The 15304-nt window shown below is 45.7% G+C and overlaps 1 protein-coding gene across 1 annotated transcript; it reads left to right on the top strand.

Annotated features, from left to right (window-relative positions):
- Positions 1-4480: 4480 nt before the first annotated feature.
- On the top strand, positions 4481-5419 carry LOC137147219 (olfactory receptor 52P1-like). The gene is made up of 2 exons (XM_067539110.1): positions 4481-4865; positions 4962-5419. The coding sequence occupies exons 1-2, from the start codon at positions 4481-4483 to the stop codon at positions 5417-5419; spliced, it is 843 nt and encodes a 280-aa protein (XP_067395211.1).
- Positions 5420-15304: the final 9885 nt, after the last annotated feature.

A 15304-nucleotide genomic window follows, 5' to 3' on the forward strand; every position in this document is an offset into this window, starting at 1 on the left:
ACAGAATAGCTCTCGCCGCTGCAGGACCAAAAGCCAGGATCTTCACAGCAGGGAGCCTAAAGTTCAACACTAAGGGTGATATCTTGGTCCCATTCCTATCAATGGCAAAACTCCCAATAGGGCCAGGATTTCACCGCAAATGCACATTTAGGGACTTAAACAAAAGGCCTGGTTTTCACTGGCCTTGATCCTCGAGTGACTTTAACTGGAGTCGTCCTGTGGCCTCTAAGGATGGGTGAGCTCAACTGGACCAGAGAAGGACTGACAGGAGAGTAGCTGAAATCTTAAACTCACAGTTTAGAGGTTCAAAACAATTAGGGTGACAATTTCTTTCTGCCGGGGGTCTGCTCTCTCTGTTCCACTGTGTCTCTGGTTCTGTAGAGGATGAGAAGCACCAAAATGCAATAAAAATAAAAGCATGAAGCCGAAGCAGAAGAAACCAGACAGTGTTGTAAATCTGACTGGGGGAATCACAGGCACACACAGTGTGTGTGGGGGGGTGGGATGTACAGTATTCAGATCGCAGTGGCTTGGAGTCCTGAAACAGGGTGAAATAGGGAATGGACATCCTGCCTAATTCACACACCAAAGAGCTGTAACTAGCTCTCCTGCAATCTCCAGGACCAGACGGGCATCTGTAATGTGGACACACTGCAGTACATTGTGTCAGACACATTCCTCGCTCTAGCCCATCCCTCCTCCTGTGACCAGTCCCACAACAGTCTCATGGAAACTTCAGCAATTGCCCGCATGGAAAAGCAACATCAGGAAGTTGTGGCTGTGCTTCTAACTGGCAGGAATATGCTAAAGCTTTGTGTTGATTTGAGGAAGAGTTACTCGTGCTGGCTGCTTTTAGTCTCCATGTCCTCTCTCCCCTCGTCTCGGGTCTCTCCCTTCTCCTCCTCCCTGCCCACGCTGAGTTGCTGCTGGGGTTCTCTTCACCCCCAGACAGGCTGTGCAGGCAGCTCCTCCTCCATCCCCCCTTTCCCCGGTGCACCCAGACATAGAGTTTAACCCAGGCTGTGTAGATATTTGTACGAGTTGTCACTGTGTGGTGTGTCCGGCACCTGGTGTTGGTCCTGGGTGAATGGGATCACTGTGTGGCAGTGCTGGCGTTTTTGGGGGGGCAGGGAGTGAGGGCACAGACAGGTGGGCAGCACTGGGATGTTGGGGGTTGGAGAAGGCTCTACATAGGTAAGCGGGTTGTGATGGGGGAGGTGGTGGTAGGGAATGGGGGGTACATGACAGGCGGGCGGCACTGATGAAATTCTAATTTTCTTCTGATTGTTGGTCCCAGGCCAGTGCTGGCAGCTTTCCTGGCCCCGAGTGTGTCTCGGCAGGTCTCAGGGCATCTTTCTCCTGGCGAGACAGAAAATTATAGCCTGGGTGTCACAACCTTTACTCATTTTTTTTTTAATGGTTGTTGAATGTTAATTACACAACTTCACGCATTTCCCCAGTGGAAAGAACCATTGATCTTTGCTCCTCAGCTGGTTCCGTCTCCCATCAGATCTGACCCTGTCTATAATCTCCTTCTTCATCCCAGGCTGCTCTGATTCCAATACTACGCTGGGCACCAGAGCCTTCTCCAGGTTTCCCAGTCACCCATGGCCCCCACAGCCTGTGAACCACCCTAAGCTCCCCAGAACTCTTCCTCTGCAGAGATGAAGTGCCCCCGTCCCACCTGCTCCCTTTCCTAGGGGGACAAAAGTGGAAGTTTCTCTCCAGTGAGGAATGTCACACTCTGAGTAGCAGATGCCAAGGCACCTGTGCTGCTACTCTTGTTGTTCCCACACACACCGGGTGGGACTTCGGGGGCCGCTGAACACGAACAACGAGCAAGCTGAGAAGTGTGCACAGTCATGTCAGTGCCTAGGTAAATACAGCTGCCACGTGCAGGAGCCCCTCACCACTGGCTGACACAGTGAGCCACTGGGACACAGACGGTGCATCCGGCACTCTCTGGGATCATTTGTTAGCCAGCTCTGTTAGCCATTAATGGGACAGTTGTACATGCAAGTCTCAAGGTGCAGATTTTATGGGGTAACGTCAGTATTTTGATTATATGAAATGTTCTTTCATGCAGTGGCTCATGGGAAGTCTCACACCTGTGAAGAACACACCTAGAGTGTCATTTTCAAAGCTTCAAAGTCACATGAGACTTTTTCCCTGTGGGAATAAATTCAGCACTGTCATAAGTAAAAATAACAAAGCCTTCAGTTAGGTTCAGGCACCAGGTTGCAAACAAAATGCCTCCAGCTGACTCCTGTACGTGCTGCAGGGATGTGTTCACAGTCCCAGGCCAGAAGTCACCACTGTGATCATCTAGTCTGACCTTCTGCAAAGCACAGGCCAGAGACCTGCCCCAAGGAATTCCTAGAGCAGAGCTTATAGAGAAACATCCAACATTGGTTTATTTATAGTCAGAATTCATCTAACTTCAACTTCCAGGCATGGGATGGTGTTAGACCTTTCTATGCTAGCCTGAAAAGCCCATCTTTCAATATTTGTTCCTTATGTGGGGACTCGTAGATTGTTGTCAAGTCACCCCTTAGCCATTTCTCTTCCACTAAATAGATTGAGCACTTTGAGTCCATCACTATAAGGCAGGATATCTAATCCTGAAATATTCTTGTGAATCTTCTCTGAATCCTCTTCAGTGTATGAACATCCAGCTTTAATTGTGGGCACCAGAACTGGGCAAATTATTCCAGCAGCAGTTGCACCAGTGCCAAAGAAAGAGGTAAAATAACTTCTCTCCCTCCACTTGAGATTCCCCTGTTTATCATGCTAAGATGACGTTAACTCTTTTGGCCACAGGGTCACTCAGGGAGCTCATGTTTAGCTAATTACCCCTTCATGCCTTCCAAAGCACGTTCAGTGTCACTGCTTCCCACAACAGAGTCCTCGATTGTGTAAATATCGCTACCTTTTTTTGTTCTCTTCATAGCTATATTAGAACACATATCGTTTGTTTCGACCCAGTTTGCCCACTGGTCCAAATCGCTGTAAATCAGTGACTCGTCCTATTCATTCTATACGATCGCCCAATTTTTGTTAACAAGTGCAATCATTATCAGTATTCAGTCATAAGAAGGGTAAGGAGCTGAGTTGCAGACGGGTGTCTCTGCTTCCCCTTGTCAATTAACAAGGCAGAATAACGAAACCACTGTACTTCTTTTGTCTCAGAGAAAGGCAGATGTCTTTAAGAACGTGTCTCACCAAAACAAACAATGGAAGTAACAGAGCACAAAGTCCCAGTTTTCATGATAATGTGAATTTTTATGGAGAAAATTTGGCTCATTTCCAAAAGAGGAATTTCATTGTAGATCAAATCTATGGTTCATCTACTCAAATGTCCTCTCTCTGAAAGCCACTGTCCAGGAGCTGCCGAAGAAGATGCTGGGGGGATAACCTGACTGTTTTTAGGGTGTCACCTAAACACCTAATAGCTAGAAATTGGCTTGTGCCCTGAAACATGCATGCATACAGGCTTTCCAAGATATTTATTTAGCTTTATTTATGGGAAAGGAAGATTCTTACTATCCATGTAAATGTCCAAAAAACATTTCACAGAGCTGTAAACGATTACAGCAGGTCCCTGCCCTGAGTTCAGACAGTTAAATTGAAACCTTGTAAAGTGTTGAAGGAGTTCAAGTTTTTCCCTCTACTAGGCGTCTACGTTGCACTTATTGATATTGAACATCATCTCCCATCGTGCTCCTCATTCACCGGGCTTGGTTAGCTCCCTCTGAGAACATCCCTGGACTGGACTATGGTCTAACTAATTTGGTGCCATGTGAAAATCATAGAATATTAGGTTTGGAAGGGATCTCAGGAGGTCATCTTGTCCAAGCCCCTGCTCAAAGCAGGAGCAACCTCAACTAAATCGTCCCAGCCAGGGCTTTGTCAAACAGCACATTAAAAACTTCAAGGGATGGAAATTCCACCACCTCCCTAGGTAACGCATTCCAGTGTTTCACCACCCTCCTAGTGAAAAACTTTTTCCTAATATCCAACCTAGACCTGCCGCACTGAAACTTGATATCATTCCTCTTAGTTCTTTTATCTGCTGCCACTGAAAACAGCTTAGCCACATCCTCCATGGAACGCCCTTTCAGGTAGTTAAAGGCTGCTATCAAATTCCCTCATTCTTCTCTTCCCTCAGCCTCTCCTCATAAGTCATGTGCTCCAGCCACCTAATAATTTTGTTGCCCTCATCGGGACTCTCTTCAATTTCTCCTCATCCTTCCTTTAGTTGAGGCCTCAAAAGTGGAGAGAAAACTAAATGTAGCCTCCGCACTGCTGATTAGAGGGGAATAATGTTGCCATGTCACTGCTCACCCACCTTTCTAAATTGTCGAAACTAGAAAATATTTACCGTGTTACTTGTAATCTCGTGTGTAACCCCCTTGCTGGGCGTCTCTCCCTTCACAGGAATATGAGCATTTCAGATGGTCATTGGCGACTCGATCACCTCATGGAGGCTTTCAACCTTACCTCCTTTGGCCCACCAATGTTCATCCTAAATGGCATCCCGGGTCTGGAAGCTGCTCACATCTGGATTTCCATCCCTTTCTCTACGTTCTACATCATCAGCCTGTTGGGAAATTTCATAGTTCTGTTTGTTGTCGCCAAAGAGGAGACCCTGCACAAGCCCATGTACCTGCTGCTCTGCATGTTGACGCTCACAGACATCGGCATGTCTTCCTGCGTCATGCCAAAGGCACTGTGCATATTTTGGTTCGGTTTTAAAGGCATCACTATGGATGGCTGCCTCACCCAGATTTTCTTCATTTACGTGCTTGCTCTTACGCACTCAGCCATCCTTGTGACAATGGCCTTCGATCGCTATGTCGCCATATGTAACCCTCTGAGATACACCACCATCCTCACCAACGCACGAATCGCTAAGCTAGGGCTAATGGGTTTGATACGAGCTGTTCTCTTGATTCTGCCAGTCACCCTGCTACTGCGGAGGCTGCCATTCTGCACCAATCATGTTATCGCCCACACATACTGCGAGCACATGGCTGTGGTGAAGATGTCGTGTGGGGATACCAGAATCAACTGGACATACAGCCTAGTGATAACATTTGTGTTCAGTGGGTTTGACCTGACACTCATTGGCCTGTCTTACGGGCTGATCATCAGGGCTGTCCTCAGGATCAACTCCAAGAAAGCCCACCGGAAAGCCCTCAACACCTGCACAGCCCACATCTCTGTGATGCTGGTGAATGGTACCCTAACCCTCTTCTCCGTCCTGACACACAGGTTTGGTCAGGGCATCCCTGCCCACGTTCACATCCTCTTGGCCAACCTCTATCTCTTTGTGCCCCCCATGCTCAACCCTATTATTTATGGAGTCAAAAGCAAAGAGCTTCGTGACAAAATGGGGAAATACACCTGCAGAATGTGATCACCTGGGGCCACTGACTTTAAACCTCTGTGACAAGAGGGGGAAAGGATGTGTCCCTGTTAATCAAGGCTGATTTGTCCGAATTTCATTGAACTCAGCTTTCAGGAAGTTCACAGTCTGAGAAGTTCCTCACACCTGATGTCTTATCACTCCAACACCAAGCATTGCTCTCTCCATTGCTAAGTTCCATCTCTCTAACCATAACATGATCTCTCAGAATCACCTGTCGTCCCCCACTCCCACACACCCTGTCACTCGGCCTTTCTGTGACTTCCCGACCACCAGTGCTGATGATTTCTTATATGCTCGCAGACCTATTTTCCATCACTATGTATGTTGATTCTCACCATGCCTCACTCTTCTTCATCTTTCACTCTTTTGCCCCTCTCTGCCATAACAAGGTCCCCAACTCTGCCATGCACCAGGCCCCAACAATGTCTTTCAGTCCTGAGTCTTCCCAAATCCGTCTCTCTGAATTCTTAACTAGCAGACACTTGGAGTTTGCACCTCTGCTTCATCACCCACAAAGCCATGAAACCCGCCCTCCATTATCAGTTCATTTTGGTGCACACGTACACAGACTGGAGACAAAATAAGCAAAAACTCTATTTCATAGAAAAATCCCAGATGCAAAGATGAAGGATGGAAGAATGCTACGCTCTGCTACAGACTAGGGACCGACTGGCTAGGCAGCAGTTTGGCAGAAAAGGACCTAATGAAATAGTGAGGCTAGATAGTACATAGACGAGTTACACAGAAAATAAACAAAGATGCAACCTCAGGCTTTCCAGTTCTATGCTAGTCAAATTCCCTTTTCTAGTGCAGGTTCCGATTTCTAACGTAAGTTATCTGTGGTCTCTGAAGAGTTTCCCACATGCCCCCTGTCTTCAAGGGGATTCAGCATTTCCCAGACAGCACCCTGCTTAGCTGCTGCAGAGTGGCATTGTGTGTGACATTTTTGGCATCACCTAAACCAGTGAAGGGCTCTGTCACCACCTGTCTTGTAACCTGGGGGGCCATAACCCTGTGCTGTGATTGCTCACAGCCCTGCACCAGTAACCAGCCCACAAGTATCATGGTCTCACCCTGGCTTCCAGCAGCCGACTTACTCCTTACAGGGTGATGCCAACAGCCTCTGCAAATCCATCTCCCCGAGTTCTCATCCAAGGGAAGTCCAGAAGGGACGGGAAATCTTCTGGGGTTTCCTCCATTTGCTCCCATGCTGGTGGAGGACATTATTTGAAGGACATTACTGCCCGGGAAGGAGTGGGATTTTAAAGCAATCCAGCTGCAGGGGCAGGTCCTGAATTCAGGAGAGCTGGGAAAATCCACAAGGGGCGCTCTGGAGCAGCCAGGCTGCTGTCATTCACCTTTTGTAGTTTGAAACATCTGCCAACCCTCCGGCAGGGCACAAGTACCAGGACTGATATTCTGAGTTTGAATTTGATGGTCCGTTCATAGCTTTGTGACCAATGTGGAGCAACTCCTGCTGGGACTTGTAGCACAGCTAGGATTACATAAAAAAATCTGCTTCTCTAATGAAAAATTTCCTTTGTTATTCGATGTAGAGACCAATGTGTTAATAACAAAAGCTTTGTTTCAATACCTAGCTTTCGGGCTAGTTTTTAAGGGACTTTGAGCCATGGATGCAGTAGAAATCTGGCAACCGTGTGTAGGGCAGAGCTAATAAAAGAGCAGCTGCCCAAGTGGAGCTGGGAGCAGATCAGCAAGGTGGGGCCCTCTGCAGAGGGCCTAGCACAGGGAGATGTTGCCAGACAAGATGTTGCCTCGTAGGCTGGCTTTGACTGTGGAGTGGTGGGAGACGTGACGCCGATGGGGGCCAATGACGGGGAGAAGAAGCCACTGACAATACTGGACCTTTCTGACTCTCGGTGGCTTTCCATCTGTTCCTTGGCATCAGCACAGCACAGCCAGGGCATGGGAGGGAGGCCTGGGATGTGTAAGGGACAAACTGTGAAGTTTTCTTATGTCTCACAGACTGTCAGTAGGGGGTCCCCAACCCCACAGGGCAGAGCCCCTTGTTTCCTTTAACCTTCCCCTTTTTTTCCTTAATTTTCTTACAGCTGCTGTTTAACAAGTTGTATCAGATTTGAACTTAATGTAGTGATCAGCAGGTCAGGGACATGGTCAGGGAGGAGAGAGCTACACAAGCCCTCTCATAAGTAACCACAAGAAAGTTGTGGACCGAGCCCCGCAGAGATGCTGGGCCCAGCCTTGTTGGTGTTTCAGGGACCCCACCACACAAGAGAGTGGGAGGGGATCCCTCGAGGCCAGGTGAGCCTCTGGAGAAAGGGAGTGGGAGAGAGAACTCAGATCCTTTTGCAAGCCAACTCCCCCAGGAGTAGTGTCTGAGCCAGGAAAGTTTCCCACATTAGCAGGGAGAGGATCTGGGATCCCTTGCCATCAGCACCCCCACACGTCACAAACTAGGTTTAGGTTTAGAAACTCTACTAGTGAAAGAGATTGAAAAGATTGTGATTGTTACCTTAGAAAAAAGAGAAATAAGAGGGGATTTGAGAAGAGTTTGTAAAATACTGACTGGTAGAGAGTATATATGAATAATCTGTTCTCCCTGACTCATAACACAAGATCAACAGGACATTCAATTCAACTGAAATATGGCAAATTGAAATCTCATTAAAAAGAATGCTTTCTTCACTCAGTGTATAATTAGACAGAGGAAGTCACTGCCACAAAATGAAGTTGAGGCCAGAAGCTGAGCAAGAATCCGAAAAGTTTAGGACCTTTACAAGGATAGTAAGAAAGTTCCGTTATAATAGGTACAGCTAAATAAATATATTGGAAAGCCTGTTCACCATCATTTTTCAGGGCACAAGCCAATCTCTGGCTGTTAGACGTTAAGATGACACCCTCAGGAAGGTCAGGTTATCCCTCCAACACCTCCTTCAGCAGCCCTTGGTGTTGTTGCTGTCAGAGAGAGGACATTAGGCTGGATGGACTATAGGTATGACCCACAATGCAATTCCTCTGTTAGAAATGAGCCATGTTTTCCCTATGGAAACAGAAATTATCATGCCAGGCTGGGGCTTTGTGCTCCATTACTTCCCTTGGTTCTATTGGTGAGACATATCTCTGGGAGAGTTGGGTGCCTTCATGAAAGAAACAAGTACAGTGGTTTTGTTATTCTGCCTTGTTAATTGACGGGGTAACCAGATACATGCATCAGCAAACCAGCTACTTACCCTTCTCATAGACACATGGACTCTAAGGTCAGAAGGGACCAATATGATCATCTAGTCTGACCTCCTGCACAATGCAGACCACAGAGCTTCACTCCTGTAATAGACCCTGACCTATGACTGAGTTATTAAAGTCCTCAAATCATGGTTTAAAGACTTTAAGGTACAGAAAATCCACCAGGAAGTGAGCTGTGTCCCATGCTACAAAGAAAGGCAAAAAAGCCCCAGAGCCTTTGTCAATCTGCCCTGTGGGAAAATTCCTTCTCGACCCCAAATATGGCGATCAGTTGAACACTGAGCATGTGGCAAGACTCACCAGCCAGACACCCAAGAAAGAATTCTCTGTAATAACTCAGAACCACCCCATCTAACATCCCTTCATGGACTATTGGCATATCTACCACCAGTAGTCAAAGATCAGTCAATTCCCAAACTGGGCTGTTCCGTCATACCATCCCCTCCATACATTTATCAAGCTCAGATTTGAAGCCAGCATGGTTTTTTGCCCTCACTGCTACCCTTGGAAGGCTATTCCAGAACTTTACTCCCCTGATGTTTATAAAGAAGAGTCTCATTTCAAGTCTAAACTTCCTATTGGCCAGTTTATATCCATTAATTTTTGTGTCTGTGACCCTTCTGTGCCTAGGGTAGCCACCTGAGAATGCCAAGGTCAGGGCAGGCTGCAAAAAGAGAGCAGATTCTCCCAACACTGGTGGCTGACACTGAAGTCAGACTTCCCAAGCAGCCACAAACTGTGCTTCTCATTCCCCACACTGGTTATCAAGAAGCCAGTATACAAAGGCACACAGCCTCCTCTACTGTATTTCAGTCTCCGGTTCCCAATCAGCCACTAGGTCCAGTAAAGAGACCAGTTATTTAAACTCTATATTCTTTACCAAAAACGTTTCTCCTGACCCCAAAGGGTCAGTCACAGAACCAGATCAATATGAGTTTGGATCTTACCCAAAATACCACGCTGCCAGCCAATCCCTTAGTAAATAAAATTAAAGGTTTATTTTAAAAAGAAAGAAACAAACTAGAAGAGAAATGGGAAAGGATTAAAGCAATCAGATACATATAAATGATTTGAAAGTCCATGTAAATTAGGTTTCTAGAAGAAATGTGGAGTTTGCAGACTTGTATAATCCCTCTGGTATACATCCACTACCTGGATGGATCTCAGTCCTTTGTTTCACAGCTTCAGTTGCAGATGAGTTGATCCAGAGGTAGATAGGTGGCTGAAGGCTGAACAGGATTGAAGACAAAATGGATCCCAGGCATCTGCCTTTTATGTCCTCAGGCCCTTGCCATGCTGCTTGTGGAATTTCACAGGAACCAAAATGGAGTCCAGAGTCACATGAGCAAGTCCTGGTGACTCATCAGGTCTATCCCTGGCATCTGCCCCTGGGTCCCTTGCACCTGTGAATCTCTTCATGGGCCATTAAGCAGGCTATTGTTCTGTAGCCATCCTGCCTGGGGTGTGACCCAGACAGCACAATTTGAAATACAGATATATCTAATATATCCATAACTTCCATTACACATATACCACACGGACATAAACGTCAGCATCTTACTTAGCACTTTATAACCTTTCTAACAGTACCTGACATGACATATCTCACATGAATTATTATGATTTTGAAATACTGATGTGAAACAATATACTAAATGCCCCCCCCCATCCAGCCAATGTGACACCCCCAACGCAAGACTGGTGTAGAAGGGGGTAATCAGAGCTCCTGAATACACCTCAAAGGCCCCCCAGTCCAGCCAGAATGACAGTGTCCACATTGGTGCTCAATTTAAATTATTTCTCTCCCTCCCTGGTATTTACCCCTCTGATGTATTTATAGAGAGCAATCACAGCTCCCTCCACCTTCTTTTGGTTAGGCTAAAGGAGCTGAGCTCTTTAAATCTCCTCTCATAAGGCAAGTTTCCATTCTGCGGATCATCCTCGTGGCCCTTCTCTGCACCTGTTCCAATTTGAATTCATCTTCCTTAAACATGTGATCAACCAATACGCCCAGGTTGTTCTCCTCCTCTGTCACTTGCAACTGATACATCCGCAGCTTATAGCAGAAATTCTTGTTATTAGTCCGTAAATAAATGACCTAGAACTTTCCACCGTTAAATTTCATCCTATTTCTAGAACCCCAGTTTACAAGGTCATCCAGATCTTGCTGTATGATATCCTGAACTGTCTCTGCATTCTCATGCTTGAATACTTATAAAGTTTGCAGATGCCACAAAAATTGGGGGATTGTAAATAAAGAAGAGGATAGGTCACTGATTCAGAGTGATATGGATTGGTTGGTAAACTGGGTCAAGGCAAAGAAAACGTGTTCTACTAGAGCTACTTAGACGTATACCTCTAAGAATAAAGAAGGCAGGTAATGCTTACACACTAGGGGACTGTATCGTGGGAAGCAGTGACTCTGAAGAAGATTTGGGGGATGTGAAGAGGTAATTAGCTAAACATCAGCTCCCAGTGTCACCCTGTGACCAAAAGAGTTAATGTGATCCTGGGATGATAAACAGGGCACTCTCAAGAGAGGAAGAGAAGTTATTTTAACTCTTTCTTTAGCACTGGTGGAACAGCAGTAGGAAAATGTCTCCAGTTCTGGTGTGCACAATTAAAGATGCATGTTGATACAAAGAGATGGTTAAGGGGTGACTTGATAACAGTCTACAAGTACCCACATAGGGAACTAATATTGAACAATGGGCTTGTCAGGCTACCCTAGAAGTGTCTAACACCATCCAATGTCTGGAAGTTGAAGTTAGACAAATTCTGACTATAAATGAAGTCTTCACTTTTTAAACAGAGAGAGTAATTAACCATTGGAGCACTTTACCAAGGCCATGGCAGATTCCCCATCACTGAGAATTTCTAAACCAAGGTTGGATGTTTCTCTATAAGCTCTGCTCTAGGAATTCCTTGGGGGAAGGTCTCTGGCCTCTGCTATGCTGGAGGTCAGACTGGATGATCACAGTGGTGCCTTCTGACCTGGGGCTCTGTGAACACGACCCTGCAGCACATACAGGAGTCAGCTGGAGGCATTTTGCCTGCAAGCTGGTGCCTGAGCCTTACTGAAGGCATTTTTTTAAACTCATTGAGATTAATGGCTAACAGAGCTGGCTAACTAATGATCCCAGAGACTTCCGGGTTCAGCATCTGTATCCCAGTGGCTGACTATGTCAGCCAGCGACCAGGGGCTCCTGCACGTGGCAGCTGGATTTATCTAGGCACTGACATCACCCTGAATTGCCACCTCTCATAGGATAATGTGCTTGCTCGTTGTTCCTGTGTAGCAGTCCCTGAAGCCCCACATGAGATTCAGTGAGAGAAAAGGAAGGAATGGAGGAGAAGCAGCCTACACAGCATGTCTGGGGGTGAAGAGAACCCCAGCAGTAGCTCAGCATGTCCAGGAAAGGAGACAGGGACAGACCTCAAAGCTTTTGTTACAGTCTCCCACAGTATTCTGATCAGCAAGTTAAAGAAGTATGGTTTGGATGTATGGACTATGAAATGGTTAGAAAGCTGGTTAGATTATCAAGGCTCAATGGGTAATGATCAACAGCTCGATGTCTAGCTGGCAGCCGCTAACAAGTGGAGTTCCCCAGGGGTCAGCCCTGCTGCCAGTTTTATTCAACATCTTGGGGTAGATTGCACGCTCAGCAAGTTTGCAGATGGCACTAAGCTGGGCGGAGTGGTAGATACCCTGGAGGGTAGGGATAGGATACAGAGTGACCTAGACAAAAAGGAGGATTGGGCCAAAAGACATCTGATGAGGTTCAAGAAGAACAAGTGAAGAGTGCTGCATTTAGGACGGAAGAATCCCATTCTTAGAGCAGATCTTATAGAGAAACATCCGACCTTGGTTTAAACAGTGAGAGTCCTGTAGCACCTGGAAGTCTAACAAATTTCTGTGGGCATAAGCTTTTGTGGGCTGCAACCCATTTCGTCAGATGCAAACCTTGGTTTAGAAATTCTCAGTGACGGAGAATCTGCCATGAGCCTTGGTAAATTGCTCCAATGATTAATTTCTCTCTCTGTTTAAAAAGTGTACACCTCATTTATAGTCAGAGTTTGTCTAACTTCAACTTCCAGCCATTGGATGATGTTAGACCTTTCTATGCTAGCCTGAAAAGCCCATTCTTCAATATTTGTTCCCTGTGTGGTACTTGTAGACTGTTATCAAGTCACCACTTAACCATCTCTTTAATAGTGGACACAAGAACTGGACACATTATTCCAGCAGGAGTTGCACCAGTGCAAAAGAAAGAGGTAAAATAACTCTTCTACCTCTACTTGAGATTCCCGTTTATCATCTCAGGATGACATTAGCTTTTTTGGCCACAGAATCACACTGGCAGCTCATGTTTAGCAAATTACCCCTTCATGCCCCTCCAAATCTTGTTCAGGGTCACTGCTTCCCACGATAGAGTCCCCCATCATATAAGCTTCGCCTACCTTCTCTGTTCTTAGATATATACTTCTACAGAGCTATATTAGAACACATATTGTTTGCTTCAACACTGTTTACCATCCAATCCAGATCACTCAGAATTAGTGACCTGTCCTCTTCATTATTTACGATGCCCCAATTTTTGTAGCATCTCCCAACTTTATCAGTATTCAGGCATGAGAAGGGTAAGTAGCTGGGTCGCTGACGAGTGTCTCCTCTTACCCCTGTCAGTTAACAAGCAGAATAACGAAACCACTGTACTTGTTATGTCTCAGAGAGAGCTGGGTGCCTTCAAAAACATGTCTCACCAAAAGAAACAAGGCAAGTAACAGAGCACAAAGTCCCAGCCTCGCAACATAAAGTGTATTTCCACGGGGAACACTTGGCTCATTTCCAACAGAGGAATTACATTGTAGATCAAATCTATGGTTCATCCAGTCAAATGTCATCTCTCTGACAGCCACAACTCCAGGGGCTGCTGAACAAGGTGTTGGGGGCATAACCTGATCATCATGAGGGTGTCGCCTTAATGCCTAACAGCCAGAGATTGGCTTGTACCCTGAAAAACAGTGTATAGGTTTCCTAGATATTTATTTTGCTGTAACTATTCTAAAGGAAGAATCTTACCATCCATGTAAATGTCCAAAATACCTTTCTGATTCTTCCTTAGCTACTGGCCTCAACTTCATCTTGTGGCAATGAGTTCCTTTTCTCTAATTATACACTTTTTTTAAGCATTCTTTTTTTAAATCAGTTTTGGCTTTGCCATGTTTCATTTAATTGAATATACTGTTGACCTTGTGTTATGAGACACGGAAAACACATTCTTTATATCCTCACTTCAAGTCTGTATTTAATAGAGCCATCTCAAATACCCTCTTCTTTCTTTCTTTCTTTCCTTTCTAAGATAATAATCGCAGGCTTTTCAACCACTTTCCCTAGGAGAGTTTCTCCAGGCCCTTGACCTCTCTTGTTGCCCTTCTCTGAACCCTTCTGTTCTGCAATATCCTGTTTGAGAAGGGTGCTCAGTACTACTCAGATGAGTCCAGAGGAGGGTGAAGGATTGCCTGTTTGATCTCATGGCACTGTATTTTCAGTATTATTCCCCATCCCACCCCTCCTGTGTCCCAATGTTTTCCTTAGTTTTTGTCCATGCTTGCACTTTGTGCAGGGTATCACAGAGCTGTCTAATGTGACACCACGTCCCTGTCCTTAGTTCTTACAGTTAAATAGGAATCTTTTAAGTTGATTTAGGAGTTCAAGTTTTTCCCTCTAGTGGGAGTATATGTTTCAGTTATTGACATTGAACACCATCTCTCATAACGCTCCTCGTTCACTGGGATTGGTTAGCTCCCTCTGAGAACATCTCTAGATTTGTTACGGACTAAATAATTTGGAATCATCTGTAAATAATAGAATTATAGAATATTAGGTTTAGAAGGGACCTCAGAAGGTCATCAATGCCCTTGCTCAAAGCAGTACCAAAGCCAAATAAATCATCCCACCCAGGGCTTTGTCAAGCCACATCTTAAAAATATCAAGGGATGGAGATTCTACCACCTCCCTAGGTATCCCTTTCCAATGCTTCAGCACCCTCCTGGTGAAAAAGATTTTCCAAATATCCAACCTAGACCTCCCCCACTGCAACTTGAAACCATTGCTCCTACTTCTTTCATCTGCTATCTCTGAGAACAGCCTACCTTCATCTATCCATCTTCCCCAGCACCCTAATAATTTTCTTTACCCTCCACCGGACTCCCCCTAATTTCTCCACATCCTTCCTGTTGTGGGGGAGCCAAATCTGGACACAATACTCCAAATGTTGCCTCACCAGTGCCGACTAGAGAGGAATAATGTTGCCACCTCACTGCTCACTTCCCTTTCTAGATTGTTTGTAGACATAAAATATTTAATGTGCTATTTGTTATCACGTGTGTAACCCCCTCACTGGACTTCTCTCCCTTTACAGGAATCTGAGCATTTCAGATCCTGATCAGCATCTCAACCATCTCATGTCAGCGTTAAACCTTACCTCCTTTGACCCACCAAAATTCATTCTAATGGGAATCCCGGGGCTGGAAGCTGCCCACATCTGGATTTCCATCCCTTTCTCTATGTTCTACATCATCAGCATGTTGGGAAATTTCACGGTTCTGTTTGTTGTCGCCAAAGAGCAGACCCTGCACAAGCCC

The sequence above is a fragment of the Emydura macquarii genome, unplaced genomic scaffold (genome assembly GCF_026122565.2).
Source record: "Emydura macquarii macquarii isolate MOO-44397 ecotype Brisbane River unplaced genomic scaffold, CSIRO-AGI_Emac_v2 contig_522, whole genome shotgun sequence".
In the NCBI taxonomy this organism is placed as follows: Eukaryota; Metazoa; Chordata; order Testudines; family Chelidae; genus Emydura; species Emydura macquarii.

What these genes read in the sequence shown, in the direction of transcription:
- LOC137147219 (XM_067539110.1), top strand. Translation starts at nt 4,481, where the DNA reads ATGGAGGCTTTCAACCTTACCTCCTTTGGCCCACCAATGTTCATCCTA. An exon ending in CGATCGCTATGTCGCCATAT is followed by an intron (nt 4,866 to 4,961) that starts GTAACCCTCTGA and finishes TGATTCTGCCAG; the next exon opens with TCACCCTGCTACTGCGGAGG.